The 20223-nt window shown below is 45.2% G+C and overlaps 2 protein-coding genes across 11 annotated transcripts in view; one reads left to right on the top strand and one right to left on the bottom strand.

The window, feature by feature from the left end:
• Positions 1-9818, bottom strand: part of LOC310664765 (BOS complex subunit NOMO1-like) — a 34196-nt gene extending 24378 nt beyond the window's left edge. Inside the window, exons 1-11 of the mRNA XM_083414314.1 lie at positions 9592-9818; positions 7630-7719; positions 6826-6871; positions 5214-5314; positions 4988-5094; positions 4256-4328; positions 3875-4027; positions 2953-3090; positions 1899-1988; positions 836-941; positions 588-738 (exon numbers count right to left, since the gene is read on the bottom strand). Of these exons, the coding sequence (XP_083270440.1) occupies positions 588-738; positions 836-941; positions 1899-1988; positions 2953-3090; positions 3875-4027; positions 4256-4328; positions 4988-5094; positions 5214-5314; positions 6826-6871; positions 7630-7719; positions 9592-9738 (1202 nt within the window). The 5' untranslated portion in view covers positions 9739-9818. The remainder of the gene's footprint in view (positions 1-587; positions 739-835; positions 942-1898; positions 1989-2952; positions 3091-3874; positions 4028-4255; positions 4329-4987; positions 5095-5213; positions 5315-6825; positions 6872-7629; positions 7720-9591) is intronic.
• Positions 9819-12914: 3096 nt separating this feature from the next.
• The window catches only part of ABCC6 (ATP binding cassette subfamily C member 6), a 40924-nt gene continuing 33615 nt past the window's right edge, over positions 12915-20223 (top strand). For 2 of the 10 annotated variants that reach the window (XR_014504891.1, XR_014504893.1), the window contains exons 1-5: positions 13132-13355; positions 14922-15098; positions 16637-16762; positions 18283-18420; positions 19527-19652. Coding sequence is in view for 5 of the 10 variants with exons in the window: in XM_083413326.1 (XP_083269452.1) it covers positions 13149-13355; positions 14922-15098; positions 16637-16762; positions 18283-18420; positions 19527-19652 (774 nt within the window). In the remaining 5 variants the exon portion in view is untranslated. Of the gene's footprint in view, positions 13356-13379; positions 13520-14921; positions 15099-16636; positions 16763-18282; positions 18421-19526; positions 19653-20223 lie in introns of those variants that run through there. The other 8 variants (XR_014504890.1, XM_083413323.1, XM_083413326.1 and 5 more) reach the window with 7 other exon arrangements.

Raw genomic sequence — 20223 nt, 5'->3', positions numbered from 1 at the left:
TGGGAAAGCAGAGTTCAAAGCTATGAAGTTCACCGGGTAGCCTTTAGCCAGTCACTTATTCTCTGCCTAAGCTACCTCAAAGGGTTCCTGTGAGGATAAAACGGGGAGAACTCTGTAGGCCACCATGAATGGCTTGGAGGAAATGTCATTCATTCATTCATTCATTCATTCAAAGTCTCTAAGGTCTCTAAGGAGTCTCTAAGGTGCTACTGGACAATTTTTTTTATTTATTTTGACTGCGTCAGACCAACATGGCTACCTACCTGAATCTAGATTCATTCATTCATTCATTCATTCATTCATAAATAAGCGAGCCACACCATTGGTCCATCTTGCTGAGGATTGTCTACTCTGACTGGTAGCAACTCTACAGGAGGTCAGAAGATCTTCCCTAGGCCTACCTGGAGATGTTGGGGCTTGAACTGGGGACCTCCTGCACGTGAGGCAGCTGCTCTGCCACTGAGTTACAGCTCCTCCCTGGTGTATGGTAGCTTCCTGGGCTCCTATCCCAAGGCCTCTTAACTCTGCTCTGAAAAACCCCAAACCCGCCCTTGCTGTCTTGCTCGGCTTCCTACTCAGACACTCACTCTGTTGTGATGATGTCGGCCAGCTGGGGAGTGTTGGGAGCAATTTTCACCGTAATGGTATCGAAGAAGAGGTGCTCTTTCTGGGCTTGAATGGTATACGTTCCGGTGGTTATGTTTTCAAGTCGGAAAGAGCCGTCAGACTTGGTAGTAACTGTGGACAGATTAAAAATGGACAGATTGTGTTTGAATTCAGCTCGGCCAAAAGCATCAAACAGGTAGGACGCCAGAGCAAAAGAAGAAGCACATACCTTTAATCTGGTTATTCAGCGTCACAGTAGCATCTGAAACGCCTTCCCCTTCTGGGCTGTTCAAAACCCTCCCTGTGACAGAGAAGCCCATGACATGGAAAATGGGCTGAAAGGGAGGAAGTAGGAGAGATCAACGGCTGAATAATAAAAAAATTATTTTATTAGATTCAGGTAGGTAGCCATGTTGGTCTGACGCAGTAGAAATATATTTAAAAAATTGTCCAGTGGCACCTTAGAGACCAACTAAGTTTGTTCTTGGTGCACATGAAAGCTCATACCAAGAACAAACTTAGTTGGTCTCTAAGGTGCCACTGGACATTTACATATATATATATAATTTATTTAAAGATTTTTTTGAGGTAAATTAAATCAATATAATAAAAATAACAGAAGTACAAAAAAGGCACACTGTATATCTGAGAAGGATTTAGCATTAGGTTTGTAAAGTACTTAAGACCATTAGGAAAACGAAAATTATACATTATACTACGGAGAGGGAGTCCCGTGTGCCCATTTTTTCGTACATAAGATAAAATCCCACCAAACAGCACAGAATCTTTCAGGGTCCTCCAAGCCTTTGGCAACACGTGATTTAGAAGTTATTTTTTCAGCTAATGCTAAACTGTTCATATTCTTATACCAAAGCAAAAGTTGCAAATCCTACAAGGTTCTCCACTGGGGGGGGGCAACTGAGGTTCTGGCAACCACCAGCATGCTCATCAAGAGTTTCTGAGAGCTGAAACTTTTCAAGTGATCAATCCATAGATTCAGTTTTTTTTTTAAAAAAAAAAGCTGCAGGGAAGTTGGAATGGGATGTTTGAGTATTTTGGTCATTTCTTGACAAACCACTGTCTGGAATTTAAATGCCAATGAGTAGTTTTACCACGGGTGAAAAAGGGTGGAATTAGAATGCATCATACTGGAACTGTTTTTCCTCCCTCCTACCCCATTTGAAATAGTTCTGAATTGCTGGATTATTTCAGGTTAAGATACATCCATCCGTACGATATGCGTTACCTAAATTTATCCAAAGTGCAAAAAGGGTAATTCGAGAAGAGCTCACCTCAATTTTCAAACTGTCATGCTCCACCGTAAAGTCCAATCTAGATGGAGCAACATCAAACATAATTCTCTCGCCTCGGTAAAAGGGGACCTGAGAAAAATGCAGAGCCCCAGGTTAAGCAATGTGTTTCTCCAAAAGACAAATCCAGACAAAATCCAATCCATCGCAGTGGGAGGTGTTTCTCTAGCAATGGTGACTGCTGAATCTAGGGGCCCTCCAGGCAATCGGCTGCATCCAATGTTAGCCATAACCAAAGTAAAGAAATTAACGGGCATGATGAGCTTAGGCCATTCATTTCAATGAATATACTGTGAGTAATACTTAGTTGGACACAGCCCAATGTAATAATATGTATCTACCTGAAGGAGAGGGACGCGGGTGGCACTGTGGGTTAAACCACAGAGCCTAGGACTTGCCGATCAGAAGGTCGGCGGTTCGAATCCCCGCGACAGGGTGAGCTCCCGTTTTTCGGTCCCTGCTCCTGCCAACCTAGCAGTTCGAAAGCACAAAGTGCAAGTAGATAAATAGGTACCGCTCTGGCGGGAAGCTAAACGGCGTTTCAGTGCGCTGCTCTGGTTCGCCAGAAGTGGCTTAGTCATGCTGGCCACATGACCCGGAAGCTGTACACCGGCTCCCTCGGCCAATAAAGCGAGATGAGCGCCGCAACCCCAGAGTCGGCCACGACTGGACCTAATGGTCAGGGGTCCCTTTACCTTTACCTTAAGGGGGAGCACCATGTACATCTTGAGCTCATGGGAGAAAAAGTTGGATATAAATGCAACAAATAAATCTCTGTCGCTCTCTCTCACACACATACAAAATATGTTTGAAAAAAGTTTGTGTTTTTTTTCAAGCCCACTTGCTGTTTGCAGTGGGGAGATGAGGGGGGGGTGTGGCTGCAGAGTACAAGTGTTGTTGTCAACACACACACACCAGTTTCTATGACCTCCAACTGCACCCATGGGCCCTAAGAAGGCGGATGACCTCTGCTTGCAGCCTTCACTTTTGAGGAAATCCTTATTCAGAAAGGCCGGGGAGCTCTCTCTTTACTCACCACAGTGTATTTCCCACTCGGCAAAGACAGAAAAGTAAACGAGCCGTCCTCTTTGGAGATGACATTGCACAGATAGGCGAGAGAATCGTCCCTGGCAGGAAAGCCGTCAACTGGAGAGGTGCTGCAGCCCATGATGTCCTGTACAAAAGAAGGCAGACAATCCTCAATACCGAGAACAAGGAACCCCGAGAAGCACAGAATTTCCCAATGCATAAATGGGAGCTCTGTGGCTGCCAAAGCTTCCCCATTCCTCTGGAGAGGCACTCAAACGATGATATTTCCTCTTCATGTAAACAAACAGGGAATTTGGCTCACTGAGCAGCAGACAAAGCAGATGCTTCATATGCAAAAACCAGGACTGTGCACATGGAACTCAGGTACAGAATCACTCCCTCCCCTTCCCAAGAGAAACTCACACTGCCCATCGTCTAATTACTTTGGAGCATTGGCCGTTCCCCACAAACCAGATGGATGGGAGCAGCGTTCAAGCTTGGATCCCTAGATGTTGTTGGCATACTTCTCCTATCATCCCTGTAACCTGAAGAGCATATAACCTGAAGCGTATGTAACCCGAGGTACCACTCTATATAAATACTTTTTATGAATAAAATGAATTAAGCGACACAGTCCCTTTCTTCCACAGCCTGACTCTACCACTATCTCATTCTGTGAAGACCAGGCTCATTTAACTGCAGTTAGGCACATTTGTCAAAAACAGTACGAGGGGGTAAAAAAACAGGATGGATATCACATCTCCACAGATGTCAAAAACATTCTGAGTTGTAGCCAATGATAGTCCTACTCAAGGTAAACCCATTGAAATTAATGGGAATGACTAACTTGGGTTCATTGGTTTCAATAGGTCTACGGGGGGGGGGGATAGTTGGCTACAACCCTCTCTTTTGCATGATGTACAACTGACCTCCTTGGTTACCGACGACGAGAAAAGGAGGAACATGACCCCTTTCATGGGCTCCCCATCACTCCGGACGGATCCTGAAACGTTGTAACCAGCGACAACGAGAGGGCCAGAGGCATAAGCATTGGAATTGGTCACTCTTACAGTTGTGCTGGCCTGAAATATAGAAAAATGTGAACGGTTGGTCTCATAATTCCACAAAAACAGTCAACATACGGTTTTGGAGGCTTTTTTGGGGGGGGGGAATTTCTGTATGCATAAAACCATTTTGACCATTCAAAGATCCTTCTTGTACTGAGAAAGTCAGCACCTTAAAGTCACTTCACCAGTGTATGGGGCAGATTTGTGTGCAAGCTCGATGCTTCCATTTACAGCAGCACTCACCTCTTTCAGCATCCAGGTTGGATGGGAAGCAAAGATTTCGTATTCCCCAGGAAGGACTTTGAAAAAGGCATACCTGTAGAAAAGGAAAGTTGGTTCACAAACAGAATAGCTCTGGCTAACAGTGTGTGCCGTACGATGATGATATTTGTACTCTACCCACCATGTGCTTCACCACTGAGCTATGATTCCCTGCCCTTCTTTTTCAAACAATCCCTGCAAGACTGTAAGAGAGGAATCGGAAGCAAAAACTTTCACCCAGTGGCTCAGGCCCTACATTTTTAACTGTCCAAAAACCACCTCTGGTATACAAGCAACACACTCTATTAATGCAGGCATTACCTTGCTCTCTCAGCCAGATCCTTCTCTTTTAGTTACTGTGCTGTTTTTAATGGGGTTGTTTTACTGCGCATGCTATTTATGGATTTCTGTATTTTAACACTTGCGCAGTTGGGTTTTTATGCTCGTAAATCACTTTTATAGCGAGTCCTAAGTGCTGTATGTAGATAACCTATGCTTTGTAAACTAATGCTCCACATATGCAGTCCCACTGGCACAATGGGGCTGCCATTTCCTCTCCTCCCACCTGGGTGCTCCCCAAAGCTGCTCCAGGGAGCCCCTCAACTCTCCAGAGTTTATTTTGAGGGTGGAAAATCCACTGCACACCCAGAAATCTGCTGCGCCACTGAAGCTACAGCATGAGATACAGCCCTGCGTCAAACAAGTCAGACTCACTTTCCGCCCGGCTGAGTGGTCGTGGCTTGTATGCTTGCCTCTGAACCCGGATTCCGCAGCGCAACAAGAACCCCGGCAGGACCCAGTGTCTGACCTTTGCTGAGAACCTGGAAAGAAGGGGACAGAGCAGCTCTTCAGCTTGCAGGGAAGAAAGCACAGAGGACCTGCTTCCCCATCACCTCCTCCAAAAGGAGGCAGCAATGGTCAAACAGCAAGGGCCTTTTACCTTCCCATTTACGGAGAAGCCTGTAAACACAAAATTGATGTCTCCTCCTTTAGTGCAAATGTCATTGATGCCGTCCACGTGGATGTCCACGCTTGTGGGCTCTGGTGGAGAGGGAATAAAAGGAAAAGCATTAAACGGAGGAAAAATTATGTCAGTGTCTTCTGCGTCTGCTATACATGAAGCATCATTCCTGAAACCATATCTGCCCCAAACATTTTAAAGCACTATGATGCCATTTTAACAGTTGCAGCTTTTAGCAAAGAATCCTGGGAAGTGTAGTCTGTTAAGGGTGCAAGAGTTGTTAGAAGAACAGTATTTCCCTTGCAGAGAAGAGGGATTGATTGTTAAACCAATCAATGCAGTTCTGTAAAAATAGGGACCTCATAACAAACCTCCGCACCCTTAAACAATAGTTCCCAAGATTCTCTGGGGGAAGCCACGACTGCTAAAAATGGTATAAGGGTAGTTAAATGTATGGGGTGGATGCATGGTGGTTAAACATGAGGCAGGTGTGGCCTTGGTTGCTTCGGACGTCATGTGAAGATGCTATCATTTTGCCAAAGTTTTCCTTGACCCATGAGATTGGACCTTGCTATTTCTGAATTCCTCCACCATGTTGCTAGAAGACAGAAACAGCCCCATTTGATGACATTTGGAACAGTTTTACTGCATTTGTTAACATCAGTTCATCAGATCAAATGCCCCCACAGACCTACAGTCGGGTTTGGAGAGCCTTATGTGGATTATTTTGAACACTTCTGGTCAACAGATTTATAAGTTGCAAGTGATTCCTAGTCTTAGTAATGGGAAAGGCGAGACAATATCAGGCAAACAGGTTTAGCATCGTTTTTTAAATGCTGTGATCCAAAGAGCTGTTTGGTTTACCTGTTTTATTGGTTGTTTTCATTATACTTGCAGGGGGAGGGATTCAAAACTGAATTCCTGTTTTTACTGCTCCTGTGTACTTAGTGCTGTTTTACCGTTGTTATGATACTGTGGATTTTAAAGGATTTTTTTTATACAGCTCATGGTTTTGTTTTGTAAAATTAAGTAGCTTAGAAAGGCTTTCAGTAAATAGATAATAAAATCAAGGCAGCATTTTCCCCAAAGAGACAGGGTCACAGCACATTTTTCACCATGCAAGAACCAGCATACACAGAGCCCTGTTCTTATCTCTATAGCTTTTGACTTTTTATCACCACAGAACAGGTGTGAGGAATCCTTGGTGCTCCAGTTGCAAAACTACAACTATCTTCAGTCCCAGAAAGCACAGTCAACGATCAGGGATATTGAGGAGCTGTAGTTCAGCCACAACTGAAGGGCCAAAGGTTCAGCACGCTAGCTATAGAAGCAAATGCCAATAGAAATGAACTTTTGAAAACCTCAGTTTCAGTCTAGTGCAATCCTATACTGTCCTTTTCAGTGAGTTCAGTAGGACTTAGAATGCATATGACCGCAACGTTACAGCGTAGTTCTGTATGCTGGGTCAGCGAACCTTTTTTTCAGACAGCATGCCAAAAGTGAGCAAAGCCAAACATAGATCTAAAACCAACATTTGGAATAATTCATATCCCACCCCATCAAAAAAACAAACAAACAGGTACATACATACCAAAACTCCACCCTAGGGGAGGTTCAATTTTAAGGACAAAATCCCCCTACAAAAGAAATCATGAACATTTTTTGCAATTACAATAAAAATGCAACAGCTTTCTAAAGAAAACCCAGCAGTTGACTATCTTCTATCTTAAGGGGTAATCAATAAATCCTATGCACTAGGTGAAGTACTTTCTTTTATTTGTCCTGAAGCTTTTAACGTTCAGCTTCCTTAGATGTCCACAAGTTCTGAATGTTATGAGAGAGGCAGAACCTTTTCTCCATCCATTTTCTCCGTGCCATGAATAATTTTATAATCTGTTATTGTGTCATCTCTTACTAACCTTTTTTCTAAACTTAAAAGTCCCAAAACCTCCAGCCTTTCCTCTTAGTGGCGTTACTCCATCTCCTTGATAATTGCGGTAGCCCTTTCTGGAAACTTTTCCAATTCTGCAATATCCCTTTCCAGGTGAAGTTACCCAAACTGTACACAGTACAGTAAGCCCTCAACTTACGTACATTTAACTTTTGCGCATTTAGCTGTACACACAGGGCAGAAAAATAAACTCAAAACTCAAGAAAGACCTACGCCAGGGGTCACTAGCCTGGAACCAGTAGCCCCTCCCTCACCCAGTGCTAAAATTAGGCTTGAAAGCTTGCCACTGCAGCCTGTAGAACAGACAGCAGCAGTGTGTGGTTGACAGCGGTGTGGAGTAGGGTGATAGTGTTCCCAGTTTCTCCAGTTTGCAAATTTACCCACAGGTACAAAAAGGTTAGCGACCCCTGGCTGTTACAGTTCAGGTACCATATGGTTGCTTACCTTATCGTACAGAGGAATCATGAAGTAACCATTATTTGGAGCACAGTCTGTTTGGTATTTCAAGGTTCCATGCTTGGTGTACAATTTAATCTATAAATTAAAAGCAAAAAACCCACAATGGAATATGGTAATTCTGCTACAGCAATTATTTCTTAATTTAAATTCATATACCTCATTTTTCTGTATATTAAATAAACCCAAAAGCTTTTTGCAAATAAAATAAAATAAAATACAGAACACACAATGACCTGGTTTACATGACACATTAAAACACAGTTAAGTTTAAAAATATGGTTTCAAAGCAAAAACACCGTATGCTGGTGAGCAGGAAGAAAACTAAGCAGTTCATGTCTGTCCCCCCACTCCTCCTGCTGCTCCGCTCCAGGAAGCAAAGGCATGGTTTGGCTCAGCTTTATGTCTAAACCTAGGCTCATGGTTCGGCTCCTCCAAACAAAACACAACCAGTATGCTAAGAAGAAACCTTGGATACAACTCTCAGTTTGTTCAGAGGGAGACAAAACACAAGCCCGGGTTTGGATGTAACACTAAGCCAAAGCAAAGCTTAGTTCCCAGTAGCAGAGCAGGAGCATGGAGGTGCAAAACAGCCCTTTTATCCCTGGTATGTTGCACCTATGGTTTAAAGCAGGGGTAGGGAACCTGTGGTCCTCCAGATGTCATTGGATGTCAACTCCCATCAATTCTCATCCAGCACAGCCAATGGTCAGGGACGATAAGAACTGTAGTCCAGCAACATCTGAAGGTCACAGGTGTCCCACCCTACTTTACATGAAAGGCTAAAGCAGCCTTGCAAATAAGCCCAGAAAAGTTACTGGCCTGCAAAAAAAATAAAATACTAGCCTCTCTGATCACCCCAGAGGAGGAGCCACTATCTGAAAGACGCACAATCACACCCCGCACTGAACCCTGAAGTGACCTGAAGGCATCACTCAACACGTCACAAAAAGAGCGCAATGGGGGTGGGGGCACTTATACACACTCTGCCAACATGGGGGGGGGGGCAGGAATAGGAACCCCCACACAAAATGGCTGTCAACTGTAGAACTTCTTGTGAGTGGACTGGCAAAGGCACACAACCTGCTTTGTGCTTCAGTGCTGATCACAGAACAGGCTTTCCTTCTTCTGTAGCAGGATAGTGCAGGGTGAATGCAAGACACCTTCAGGTTGTCAGTATTTCATAAGAGGAGCTCAACTGCATAATGGAAACTTAGGTTTGCGCAATTAACGGGTTAAAGAGTTCGTGGTGCAATAAATCCATCCTATGCATGCGGTGAGCCTTTCCTACAGCTACATAAGTGCCATGCACTAAAAAGTGCAGGGGAAGGAACTTGATCGGAGCATCTACTTTGGAACTCGCTGCCTACTGAGATTGAGCAAGGGGCCTTCGCTGTACTCTCTTCAGAGCCTTCTAAAAACATACCTTATTGGAAAATCGATGTGATTTTAACCCACTTCAGAGTTTTAAACATTTGTTTGCTTTAAACTAGGGTTGCGGGTTTTCCTTGACGCTGCTGCTTGATCTTTCCGTAAAGCGCTTTGAGGGGTTTGGGTTGTTGTTTTTTACAATCAGTGTACAGTGGTACCTCGGGTTACATACGCTTCAGGTTACAGACTCCACTAACCCAGAAATAGTACCTCAGGTTAGAAACTTTGCTTCAGGATGAGAACAGAAATCATGCTCCGGCGGCGCGGCAGCAGCGGGAGGCCCCATTAGCTAAAGTGGTGCTTCAGGTTAAGAACGGACCTCCGGAACGAATTAAGTACTTAACCCGAGGTACCACTACTGTATGAATTTAATGAAATAAGTAAGTTAAATGAGAAAGAGGCCCTTGATCCATTTCCTCCTCTTCTTCTTCTCAGTCCCCCAGGAGCTGCTTCACCTGCCCGCCCCCCTGTTTCAAATGCTAGACACAGAGCGGGCGAAGCCGGCGGCGCAGCGCTCACCTCGATCAGGGAATAGTTGATCTCCACGTCGGACTTGACGAAGCCCCCGCAGCCCACCACGATATCCTCGGAGCCCCGCGCCGCGTCCCACAAGCGGCAGCCCCACAGGAGCCACCAGAGCGCCGCCGGCGCCCAGCCCCGCGGCATCGCCGCTCCCTCGCCCCCCTCAGCCCCGCCGCGCCGAGCAGCCTCGGAAGGTCGACGCCGAGTCAGGAAGAGAGACGGCGCATGTGCCGGATGCGCACTATGGTCTCCTCTTCCCGGCCGGAAGGAAGCAAGCGCCAGAGGCGAAAGGGTTACCCCTGCTCCCCCTGGCGGCTGGGAGGGGAGTTGCGACTCCCAGAGTTCAGTAAGCAAGGCGCTCCTAACGGCGGGGGGGGGGGGGGAGGACGCAGCGCTTTCAGAATGAGCGAGGTCTGAGCCTGAAGAACGGTTTCCTGACGTACAGCGTGACGGGAGCCGGCGTGACGTAGAGCAGGCACCCCCAAACTCGGCCCTCCAGATGTTTGTTTGGACTACAACTCCCATCATCCCTAGCTAACAGGACCAGTAGTCAGGGATGCTGGGAATTGTAGTCCCAAAAAAAACATCTAGAGCAGCATTTCCCAACCTTGGGCCTCCAGCTGTTTTTGGACTACAACTCCCATAATCCTCAGCTAGCAAGACTAGTGGTCAGGGATGATGGGAATTGTAGTTCGAAAACAGCTGGAGTCCCAAGGTTGGGAAACACCGATCTAGAGAGCCGAGTTTGGGGGTGCCTGAGGTAGGATAGGACCCGGGTTCGATTCCCCCTTCGGCCATGACCTTGGGGACGGGGCAGTTCGCTGCCTCTCTCAACCTAACCTACCTCACAGGGTTGTGCGGGATTAAAATGAGAAGGGGGAGAACCATGTACAGCTCCTTGGAGAAAAATGGTGGGACAAAATGCAGTGGATAAAAATAAGTCCCCCATCTGGCCCTCCTTGGCTTCTTTTCAACAGAGGAGGAGGGAGACGGGGCCTCTGGGGTTGCACTAGAGCAGAAGTGTGGCTTAGTGGTTAGAGTGTCAGACTGGGAGGCCAGAGTTTGAATCCCCACTCAGTCATGAAGCTCACGGGTGACTCAGGGCTGGTTGCCGTCTAGCCGACCTGACAGGGTTGTTGTGAGAGTGAAATGAAGACTGTGGGGAACTGTGTGTGCCCACCTTGAGCTCCTTTGGAGGAAAAGTAGGATATAACCCTGGGAGCTTTAAGTGTTGTGGGAGTTGTAACTCTGTGGGGCGAACTACAGTTCCCAGGAGCCCTTAAGGAAAGCCATTTGCTTTTAAATGTACAGTGGTACCTCGGGTTAAGTACTTAATTCGTTCCAGAGACTGGAACCTGAAACTGTTCTTAACCTGAAGCACCACTTTAGCTAATGGGGCCTCCTGCTGCCACTGCGCCGCCGGAACACGATTTCTGTTCTCATCCTGAAGCAAAGTTCTTAACCCGAGGTACTATTTCTGAGTTAGCAGAGTCTGTAACCTGAAGCGTCTGTAACCCAAGGTACCACTGTATAGTGCTTATGCAGCCTTGGTTAGGATTGTGCTGTTATTTCTGAAGGAAGGATTGTGCAGTCTTAAGCACTCTAATGTTTAACCTCGGTATGGAACTTACTTCTGAGTAAACCTGGTTGGGACAGAGCTGCAAGGCTCTGTTTACTTGATAAGTTCCCATTGATATGCAGTAAGGCTTAACTCCTGAGCAAACCTGCTTAAGAAAACTGGTAAAGAAATTATTATTGATTGATTTCTGTTCATTTTATTTATTTATTTCATAAAATTTATAAACTGCTTGATGGTAAAAAAAACCAACCCAACATCTCAAAGCACTTTACAGAAACAATGAAATTATCAGTAAAAAAAAAAAAGTTTGAAAACAACTACTGTACTTAAAACTTTCAAACAAGATTTAAATCAAAGATGAACTAAAAACTCAGTTTAATGTCAACATTATACATGCCTGGATAGGCTTGCCTAAACAAAAATGTTTTTAGCATTGCATCAAAAAGAGTAACTGACTGATCTCAGCAGGCAGGGAGTTCCAATGTTTGCATGCTGAAGAAGACAGAAGTGGCCATGGTATTCCTGAGGTGGATTACTTAAGCAACAAAATCACACACCACAAAGCTGAGCAGGTGGCATGAAGCCCATTGCACTTGCTGTTGCTAAATCAGGGGCTGCTTTGCAGCTTGGGAGAATCATTTACCAGTTTTTGGTTTATTCAGTTATTTTGTAACAAACCTGCTGCCCGAGCCCCGCTGGACTTTACTACAGCAGCCTCACAAAACCCCTTTTGCCTGTAGCAGGAATCCAGCTCACTTTCTGCCTTTCTGCGTTGAGAGGGATGGTTTAGGGTTGCCAGACATACATGCATTAAATGTTTCTCTGGCATTCCAGTACAGTTACCCAGACATGCTAAAAGATAATCTGCCCGGACACTGAGGTCCAGCTCCGAGGGCCTTCTGGCGGTTCCCTCACTGCGAGAGGCCAAGTTACAGGGAACCAGGCAGAGGGCCTTCTCAGTAGTGGCGCCCGCCCTGTGGAACGCCCTCCCATCAGATGTCAAAGCGATAAACAACTACCTGACATTCAGAAGACATCTGAAGGCAGCCCTGTTCAGGGAAGTTTTTAATATGTGACATTTTAGTGTATTTTTCATCTTTGTTGGAAGCCGCCCAGAGTGGCTGGGGAAACCCAGCCAGATGGGCGGGGTACAAATAAATTATTATTATTATTATTATTATTATTATTATTATTATTATTATTAGTATTAGTATTATTATTATTATCTTACCCCTTACCTACCCAAACTGTCCCAAGGTACTGCAAGGAAGGACACCCTGCAGGAGGCGTCCATTCTCTGCACCCTGTTGGAATTGGGCCTTTTACACAGCATTCATTCAAAGCACATCCCACCCCCCACAACAAAAGAAGTCTGGGAATTGTAAATCTGCTAAGGCTGCTGGGAATTTCTATGAGGGGTAAACTACACTTCCCATGATTCTTTGGCAGGGTGTGCTTTAAATGTCTGGTGTGCTTGCAGCCCAAACACACCTACCCTTTGGAACTACCTCCCACTGCACATCAGACATATATTTAATGTGCCTTTTTTCTATTGTCTTTTTGGAGCCTGCTAAAGCCGTTCCTCTTTCATAGAATCAGACTTGTAGGGTTGGAAGAGTCCTCAAGAAGCCTCCTAAATTATTTATCCCGGTTTAGATTTGCTTTGCATTTGAATTGATATTGCAGTTTGAGGTGCTGTTGCTCTAAATGGTTTCTTATACTGTATTTATAATTGTGGCTTTAAAATGTTCTCATATGTGCAGTTATTCTAATTGTTTATATATGTAACTGTTTTATGTGTTAATTATGTTGTACATTGCTTCAGGATGCCCCACAGGAAGCAGTTCAAAAATGAAATTAATAATAATAATCTCCCATTTTCTCCATTTGGGCATATTTAAAATCACCCCCCTTTAAAAAAAAAAACAAAAAAAACCTGTATCTGCTGAAGGCATGCCCTTGGCAAAACAGGTCCATGTTAGAGAGGCTAGTTGAATCCCCGCCCCTTGAAAGAGGCAGTTCTCAAGCCAAAGGGGGCAGGAATTGTGGAAAAGAGACTAGACAGCTGACTGGAGCAGCTGCGGAAGATCAGGAGTGGCTGCTGAGAAGGCAACAAGCAGGAACCATGAGCGGAGTGAGCTGGCTGTGCAGATCCAAGGAGGATCAGTTTGCAGAGCTGTGGGTGAGTGTCAGCCACATGTCTCAGCTGGGCAAGGTTTTCTGGGTGAGCTGCAACAAGAGAGAAAGTAGATCTGGTGGCCTCTTTGCTGCATAACATTTACAGCTCCTGCTCGCTGTCCCTCTTGCACAGCTAAGCAAATCACACACCCACTTGTACACAGAGAGGTAAGGGTCAAAGAGAAGAACAACATGAGCTTGGCTGTGCACACATGAGCTTGGCACACATCCACAGCTACCCCATAGTTTCTCAAGGGTTTCTCCAATGCATTGCCCCTCAGGCCTCCTTGCATCTGATATGAAAAGGCAAGCCGCTCTCTGGTGTGTATAGCAATGTGCAAATGCAACTTGAAATGCAGCCAAGGGTGTGAGTATGCGCATTTTAAGCCACAACTGTATATAAAGCCCCAGTTGCAGTGCTGCCCCTTGTAGACCTCAGCAGGGAGGAGGATGGGGACAAAACTAGAATTAGATAGCTCCGCCTCTTATTGGCTCTGGCCCCGCCTACTGTTGGGCCTCCCCACCTTCCACCCTGCCAGCCCCAGTGGGGCACCAGCCACCACTGTTTTCATCTCTCTTTAATGCTAAGTTCCTGATTTCTCCCCTAAATTCATTCTGGAGGCAGGCTCAATGAGCAAGAAGCCAGGCTAGTCAACGGCGCTGTTAAACTTTCCTTACTGATCTGTCAGTATCTGTGTACCGTTGAGAAACTTTGGACTTCTGCAGCAATTAAAACACACACACATCCAAATGTGCTAATCTTTTCTCATAGGCTGCAGCTGAAATTATTCCCTTTTGCACCTTAATATTTGAAAATTAGGGCATGAGATGGAGTCAGTACTGCTTTAAAATGACGGTACAATTTTATCTGTTTATTTATTTAACAGTTAAATCCTCTAAACATCTATTCAGATGTAAGTCCCAGAGGCAAAAGTAGGTGGAACATCAAATGTAAATTCTGCCTTTGCACAGTCGGCTTTTTTTCGACACAAGCAAGAGGCATGAACAGAGTTCAAGGACACATTCCAGCCAGGCAAAAACACTCAGGATACAAAGCAGGGTCAATTTTGAAAAAAGTTTGCAGTGCATTTATTTATTTGGAACAGCCATACACTCCCCTTCACAGTGTCTATATATCTTATCACAGCCGGGCAGTCACCTCAGTAAAACAACAATAATCACATCTAAAATAAACAATCAGCTATCTAAAACATTGCAATGCTGGCTGTTCCCTCTTAAGGTACTCTCTGAGCATGCCCCTGAGCATGTGCAAAGCGCTTTTCTGTTACTGCATTCAGTATACATTTTAAACTGGGAATCAGATTATAAAAGTACCCTAGTTCCGTGGCAGAGCACATGCCTTGCATATAAAAGGTCCCAGGTTTTATTTCTTTTTTTAAAAAAATAAAGGGTGCCCTCACCCTCTTTTGGCTCTGCCTGACAACCATGCCCACTTTTTACTCTGGTACCACTTCCTGCAGCCCTCAAGACTGAAAGTGGTCCTCAGCAGAACACGGGTTGTCCTTCCCTGCTTTAAAACTTTAGCATTCATGCTCTTCTATCATTGCAGGATTGGAACCAGACATGGCATACAGCTACCCCACGCTTTACTTCGTGTTTTGAGAGTACCGTGCTGACTTGGATTCCATGTGTCTACCTTTGGGTCTCTTTCCCTGTCTATTACCTCTATCTTAGGAAAAACTGCAGAGGTTACATCAGGATGTCGGCTATCTTCAAAGCAAAAATGGTAAGGCTCTCCGGACTGTCATCATTTTGCAGGAGGTTTACAATCACATACTGGAAATTTAGGTGTGGATTACATAACCGCGTCATCGTAGTTTAATGAATCCACTTTTTAAAAAACCAACCAAGGGCCTTTTTGTGGTTAGGAAAGTGGGGGGAATGCACTGAAAAGTGTGCAACAAATGAAGGATTTGTGGGGAAACGTATTTTAAAATGCACAAGGAAATTAGGATGAATTCAGGATGCTCGTTGTCATATAACCTGCCTGTCAGAGGTGGTTGCCGTGCTGCATGGGGTGCCAAAATAATGCTTTAGAATGGAGAGCGAGAGGCACCGAATTTCAGCATCACACGGGGCCCCACTGAAATTTGAGAGCCCAAAGTTCACCAAATCAGAACAAATGCTTTATTATTATCAACAACTACAACCCACCCTTCACCCTAAGGTCTCAGGGCAGGTTAAAATCATTTAAACACAATTCGAAACAACGTACAATCGCAGAAATAAGAAATAAAGTCTACACCTCGGGTATCAAAAGCCAGATAAAAGAGGTGTGTCTTCAGCACTCACTACAGAATGAAGACACACCTCTGTGGGCAGAGAGTCACGATGGGGCTGCCACAGAGAAGGCCCCAGGACACTCATCAAGCTTTTGAGGGCGGTGGAACTACCAATAGGGCCCTATCTGTCGATCATAATACCCACGCCCCCGGAGTCTGTTGGGGCATGCTGGAGGAGACTCTTGAGAGTCCCGGGGACTGCAAGAAGATCAAACCTATCCATTCTGAAGGAAATCAGCCCTGAGTTCTCACTGGAAGGACAGATCCTGAAGCTGAGGCTCCAATACTTTGGCCACCTCATGAGAAGAGAAGACTCTCTGGAGAAGACCCTGATGTTGAGAAAGATGGAGGGCACAAGGAGAAGGGGATGACAGAGGACAAGATGGTTGGACAGTGTTTTCGAAGCTGCCAGCATGAGTTTGACCAAACTGTGGGAGGCAGTGGAAGACAGGAGTGCCTGGCGTGCCCTGGTCCATGGAGTCACGAAGAGTCGGACACGACTAAAGAACAACAACACTAATGTGAGCACCTTGAACTGGGCCTGGAAATGAACTGACAACCAATGCCGATGTTTTAGAATGGGTTACGGGAGACGTGAAGGGAACCCCAGCCGGTTTGAACCAATGGAAGTTTCACAGTCGTCTTCAAGGGCAGCCCCACTAAATAAGACTGGACATAGTTGAACCTTGCGCAAGCTATGTGCAAGCAAATCAAGACAAATACGGTACTCTGTGAACCCGTCACCCAGAGGCACACTTATGCCTCTGTTTCCTCAAGGTTTTAGTCAAACTAAGTTTTAGTCGTTGGATCCATTGAAATGATTGAACCTAAATTAGTTCAATACGTCTGCTCTGAGTAGAAGTTAAAATCCTTCATGACTAGAAAGAAACAGGTGAGATGTTGATGCCTTGTTTTGCCCCTTTCACACCCACTCTGTCCTTTGAGTCTGCTGTTCTAATTGAGGCATTCTCCCTGTTTCCAGGTTCTTGGCTTTGCCTTGCTCTTTCTGTGTCTGTCAACTGCCTTCTACATCCTTTGGGAAGCAACCCAAGGAATTCCTCGTGCACCGGGATTTATCATTGCTCCTCCTTTGCAAGTGGTCACAATGGTAACGCTTATTATTTTTATTAAGTAGTGGGTGGACATAGCAGACGGCACAGAGATTTCTCCAAGCAGTTCTTTATAAGTAAGCTAGAACTGAACTGAACAGCAAACAGCTCAGCCGGCCTGCTTTTATAGGCGGCCGGCTGTCAACATGGTAACAACAACAGCTCAGGGTTTCCCGCCTAAATTAACTTGCGTGGACCTGAGTGAAAACTATATACACAATACCCCCTGGTGGCCAGGGTAAGAACTTCAATACGTAACAATTTTCTCTTGTGTTTTTCACATTGCACCTCTTTTTAAAAACAACAACAACAACAAACCAAAACTTCCTGATCCTCTTCAAAATCAGTGCGCACATGAGAAAGGAATTTGGCATGCTTCAGCTGGAGGAGACTGAAGGGAGAGGGAGCAGCGCTCTTCAAATACCTGGAGGGATGCCACATAGAAGTGTGCAGAAGGTTGTAGCTCAGTGGTAGAGCACCTGCTTTGCATCCAGAGGGTCTCAGGTTCAATCACAGGGAGACACACCTGCCTGCAAGACAGATGCTGTACCACAAAGCCATGGACCTACCTTGAAAAAAGAAAGTTTTCTTTTTAATTCCCCCAGTGCATATTCCAAGTGTTGGGCACGATCCAGAATAACACAAGTAAAGGGTTAAAACACATCCAGCCCTAAAGTAGCCCATACCCTCCCCGCTGGGGTCCCAATTAAGATCTGGAGACCCATTCAGTTCAATTGTGTGACCATGTCTTACAAATGGGATTGTGTTTTAGCGGGAATTTTAGCTTTTTACAAGGAAAACATCATAAAAAAAAACGCTGTCCCTTGCTGGGAAGACTCGGACTTTTAAGTTTGTTTCATGCTTTTATTCCTTTAGGTGTTCCTCCCCCCCCCCCCCCCGATTTGCACAAATTTGTTTTACCATGTTTGAAAAGACGGGCATGTTACCAGCTGCCAGTGATATTGGGCATTTTAAGGGTTGTTTATATTGGATGTGGGACGCGGGTGGCGCTGTGGGTTAAACCACAGAGCTTAGGACTTGCCGACCAGAAGGTCAGCAGTTCGAATCCCCGCGACGGGGTGAGCTCCTGTTATTCGGTCCCAGCTCCTGCCAACCTAGCAGTTCAAAAGCACGTCAAAGTGCAAGTAGATAAATAGGTACCGCTCCAGCGGGAAGGTAAACGCCGTTTCCGTGCGCTGCTCTGGTTCGCCAGAAGCGGCTTAGTCATGCTGGCCACATGAGCCGGAAGCTGTACGCCGGCTCCCTCGGCCAATAAAGCGACAGGACCTAATGGTCAGGGGTCCCTTTACCTTTACCTTATATTGGATGTACTTTGCATTTGGGTCTAAATCAATTTCTGTTGCCATTACCCTGTGTTACTCTCATGCTGTTCAACGTTTTTGTCATGTTGGTTTGATGGCTAGATAGAAATAAAATTGAACCTAGTATGACCCTGTTTTTAAAATGTTTTATATGAAGCATTTTTTTTCCTGCCTCTCTCTCTCTTTTTTTTTTAAAGGTCCTGGTGATATTTCTAACCCAGATGGAACGACTGAAAGGTGTGCAGTCTTCGGGCGTTTTGCTGGTGTATTGGTTACTCTTCTTCCTCTCTTCTATCGTTCCCTTTAGCTCCAAAATACAACACAGCATAGTAAGTGTAAGTCCATAATTATGTATAAGTTTATAATTGCTTACTCATAGTGGCTATATACAGTGGACCCTCAGGTAAAGTAACTTTCAGGTTGCAAACGCATGCGCAGAAGCACTCTGTGCGCCTCGCGTGTGTGCAGAAGCGGGGCCTCTAGTTAAGTAATTTTCGGGGTGTGCGCGGACCCCCGGAATGAATTTAATTTGTATCCGGAGGGTCCACTGTACTACCTCCTGGGTCAGGAGGCACTAGGTCTATGAGGCCACACTTATACCATGCATTTAAAGCACCATGCTACTGCTTTGAACAGCCATGCCGCCCCCCAAAGAATTCTGGGAGCGGTAGTGTGTTAAACTCCTGTTGCTCTTATACCTCAACCAGGGAGGTCATTCCAAAAACTAGGAACTGCCACTGAAAAGGCCCTGTCATGGGTTAATGCCAACCCAGTAACCTCCAATGGTGGCACCACCAATGAGGCCATGCTTACTGATTGTAGAGTCTGAGATGCTGGATGTTAGAGAAGACACCCTTTTCGGTGCTTGAATCCCAAGACATTTAAGGGTTTATATGCTACTATTAACACCTTGGGTTTGGCCCAGTATCTCATCATGTGGCACGAGAGTCTCCTCACTTTCTGAAGAAAGCTAATACAGTGGTACCATGGTTTTCGTACATCTCGGAAGCCGAATATTTCGGTTTTAGAATGCTGAAAACCTAGAAGTAAATGCTTCCGGTTTCGAATGTACCTCAGAAGTCGAACGGCTTCCACTGTATTTTCCTCATTTTTCTCAATTAAAATTGCAGGCCGCCCATTGTGCCAGAATGGATTGCGTTCAACAGCCGAGGTACCACTGTATCTCCAGACTTCCTTCTAATACTGTGATTTTATTTATGGACGACAACTTCCATGTATTCCCCGCCCCCCGAGATTTTTAAAATGTAAAAGCAGCTTTCAGAAGCTACTCTAAAGCTATTTCTGTGATAGTTTTATCCTGTATAAACCACTTGATTGCTGTTGTTTCTGGTGAGAAGCTAATGCTGCCTCTATAGTAGAGAAGGAGGGCATGGTCTCCTAGATATATATAATGACAAGCCATTCTTCTTTATTTTTTCAGGGATTCAGAGAAGAACCCTTCCATCGTGTTATCTCATACATTCGTTTCACCTTGGTTGTATTGGAACTGATCCTCTGTTGCTTTGTAGATCACCCTCCTTTCTTCTCCAAAGTTGGCAATGAGGCCGTAAGCATTTCCGCTTTTAATTTATAGAGCCTCCAAGATGCCAGGTATCAAGTCTCTTTTTAAGGCTTCTAGCCCTTGTTCCCACAGGGAAAAGAGTTGATACGTTCTCCAAAAACCAAAAGGTTTTATGTAGGTCTACTCAGAAGTAAATTCCACTGAGTTCAATGGGATTTACTTCCAGGTAAGTATGCATATGATTGCAGCTTAAAAGAATGGAAAATAAGGTATGAATTAAGAAGCAGACTTCATTTTATACACATAGACACTTAACACGCATATATGTATTCAGCTATAATGACCCCAAAGTGCATATATGAATTATTTTAAAGAAATGTCTTTGACATTTCACATTGGACGGTCATTTCTCAACAGTCCTCTGCACAGAGGTGCGGTGGGGGTGGTTAGCCCCGGGTGTCATCCCGGGGTGTGTGTGGCAAAATCCCCCCTGGGCAGATCGGTTGCCTGAGCAACTAGCTCCGCCGCTGCCTCTGCAGTAAGCACCACATGTTCAATGGCATTAATCTGGCATCTGAAAGATTTGGGGAAACGACATGTAGATTATCCTCATTCA

Source organism: Podarcis tiliguerta, assembly GCF_965153285.1.
Source record: "Podarcis tiliguerta genome assembly, chromosome: 14".
Lineage (NCBI taxonomy): Eukaryota > Metazoa > Chordata > Lepidosauria > Squamata > Lacertidae > Podarcis > Podarcis tiliguerta.
This window is presented reverse-complemented; position numbering and strand designations above follow the sequence as displayed.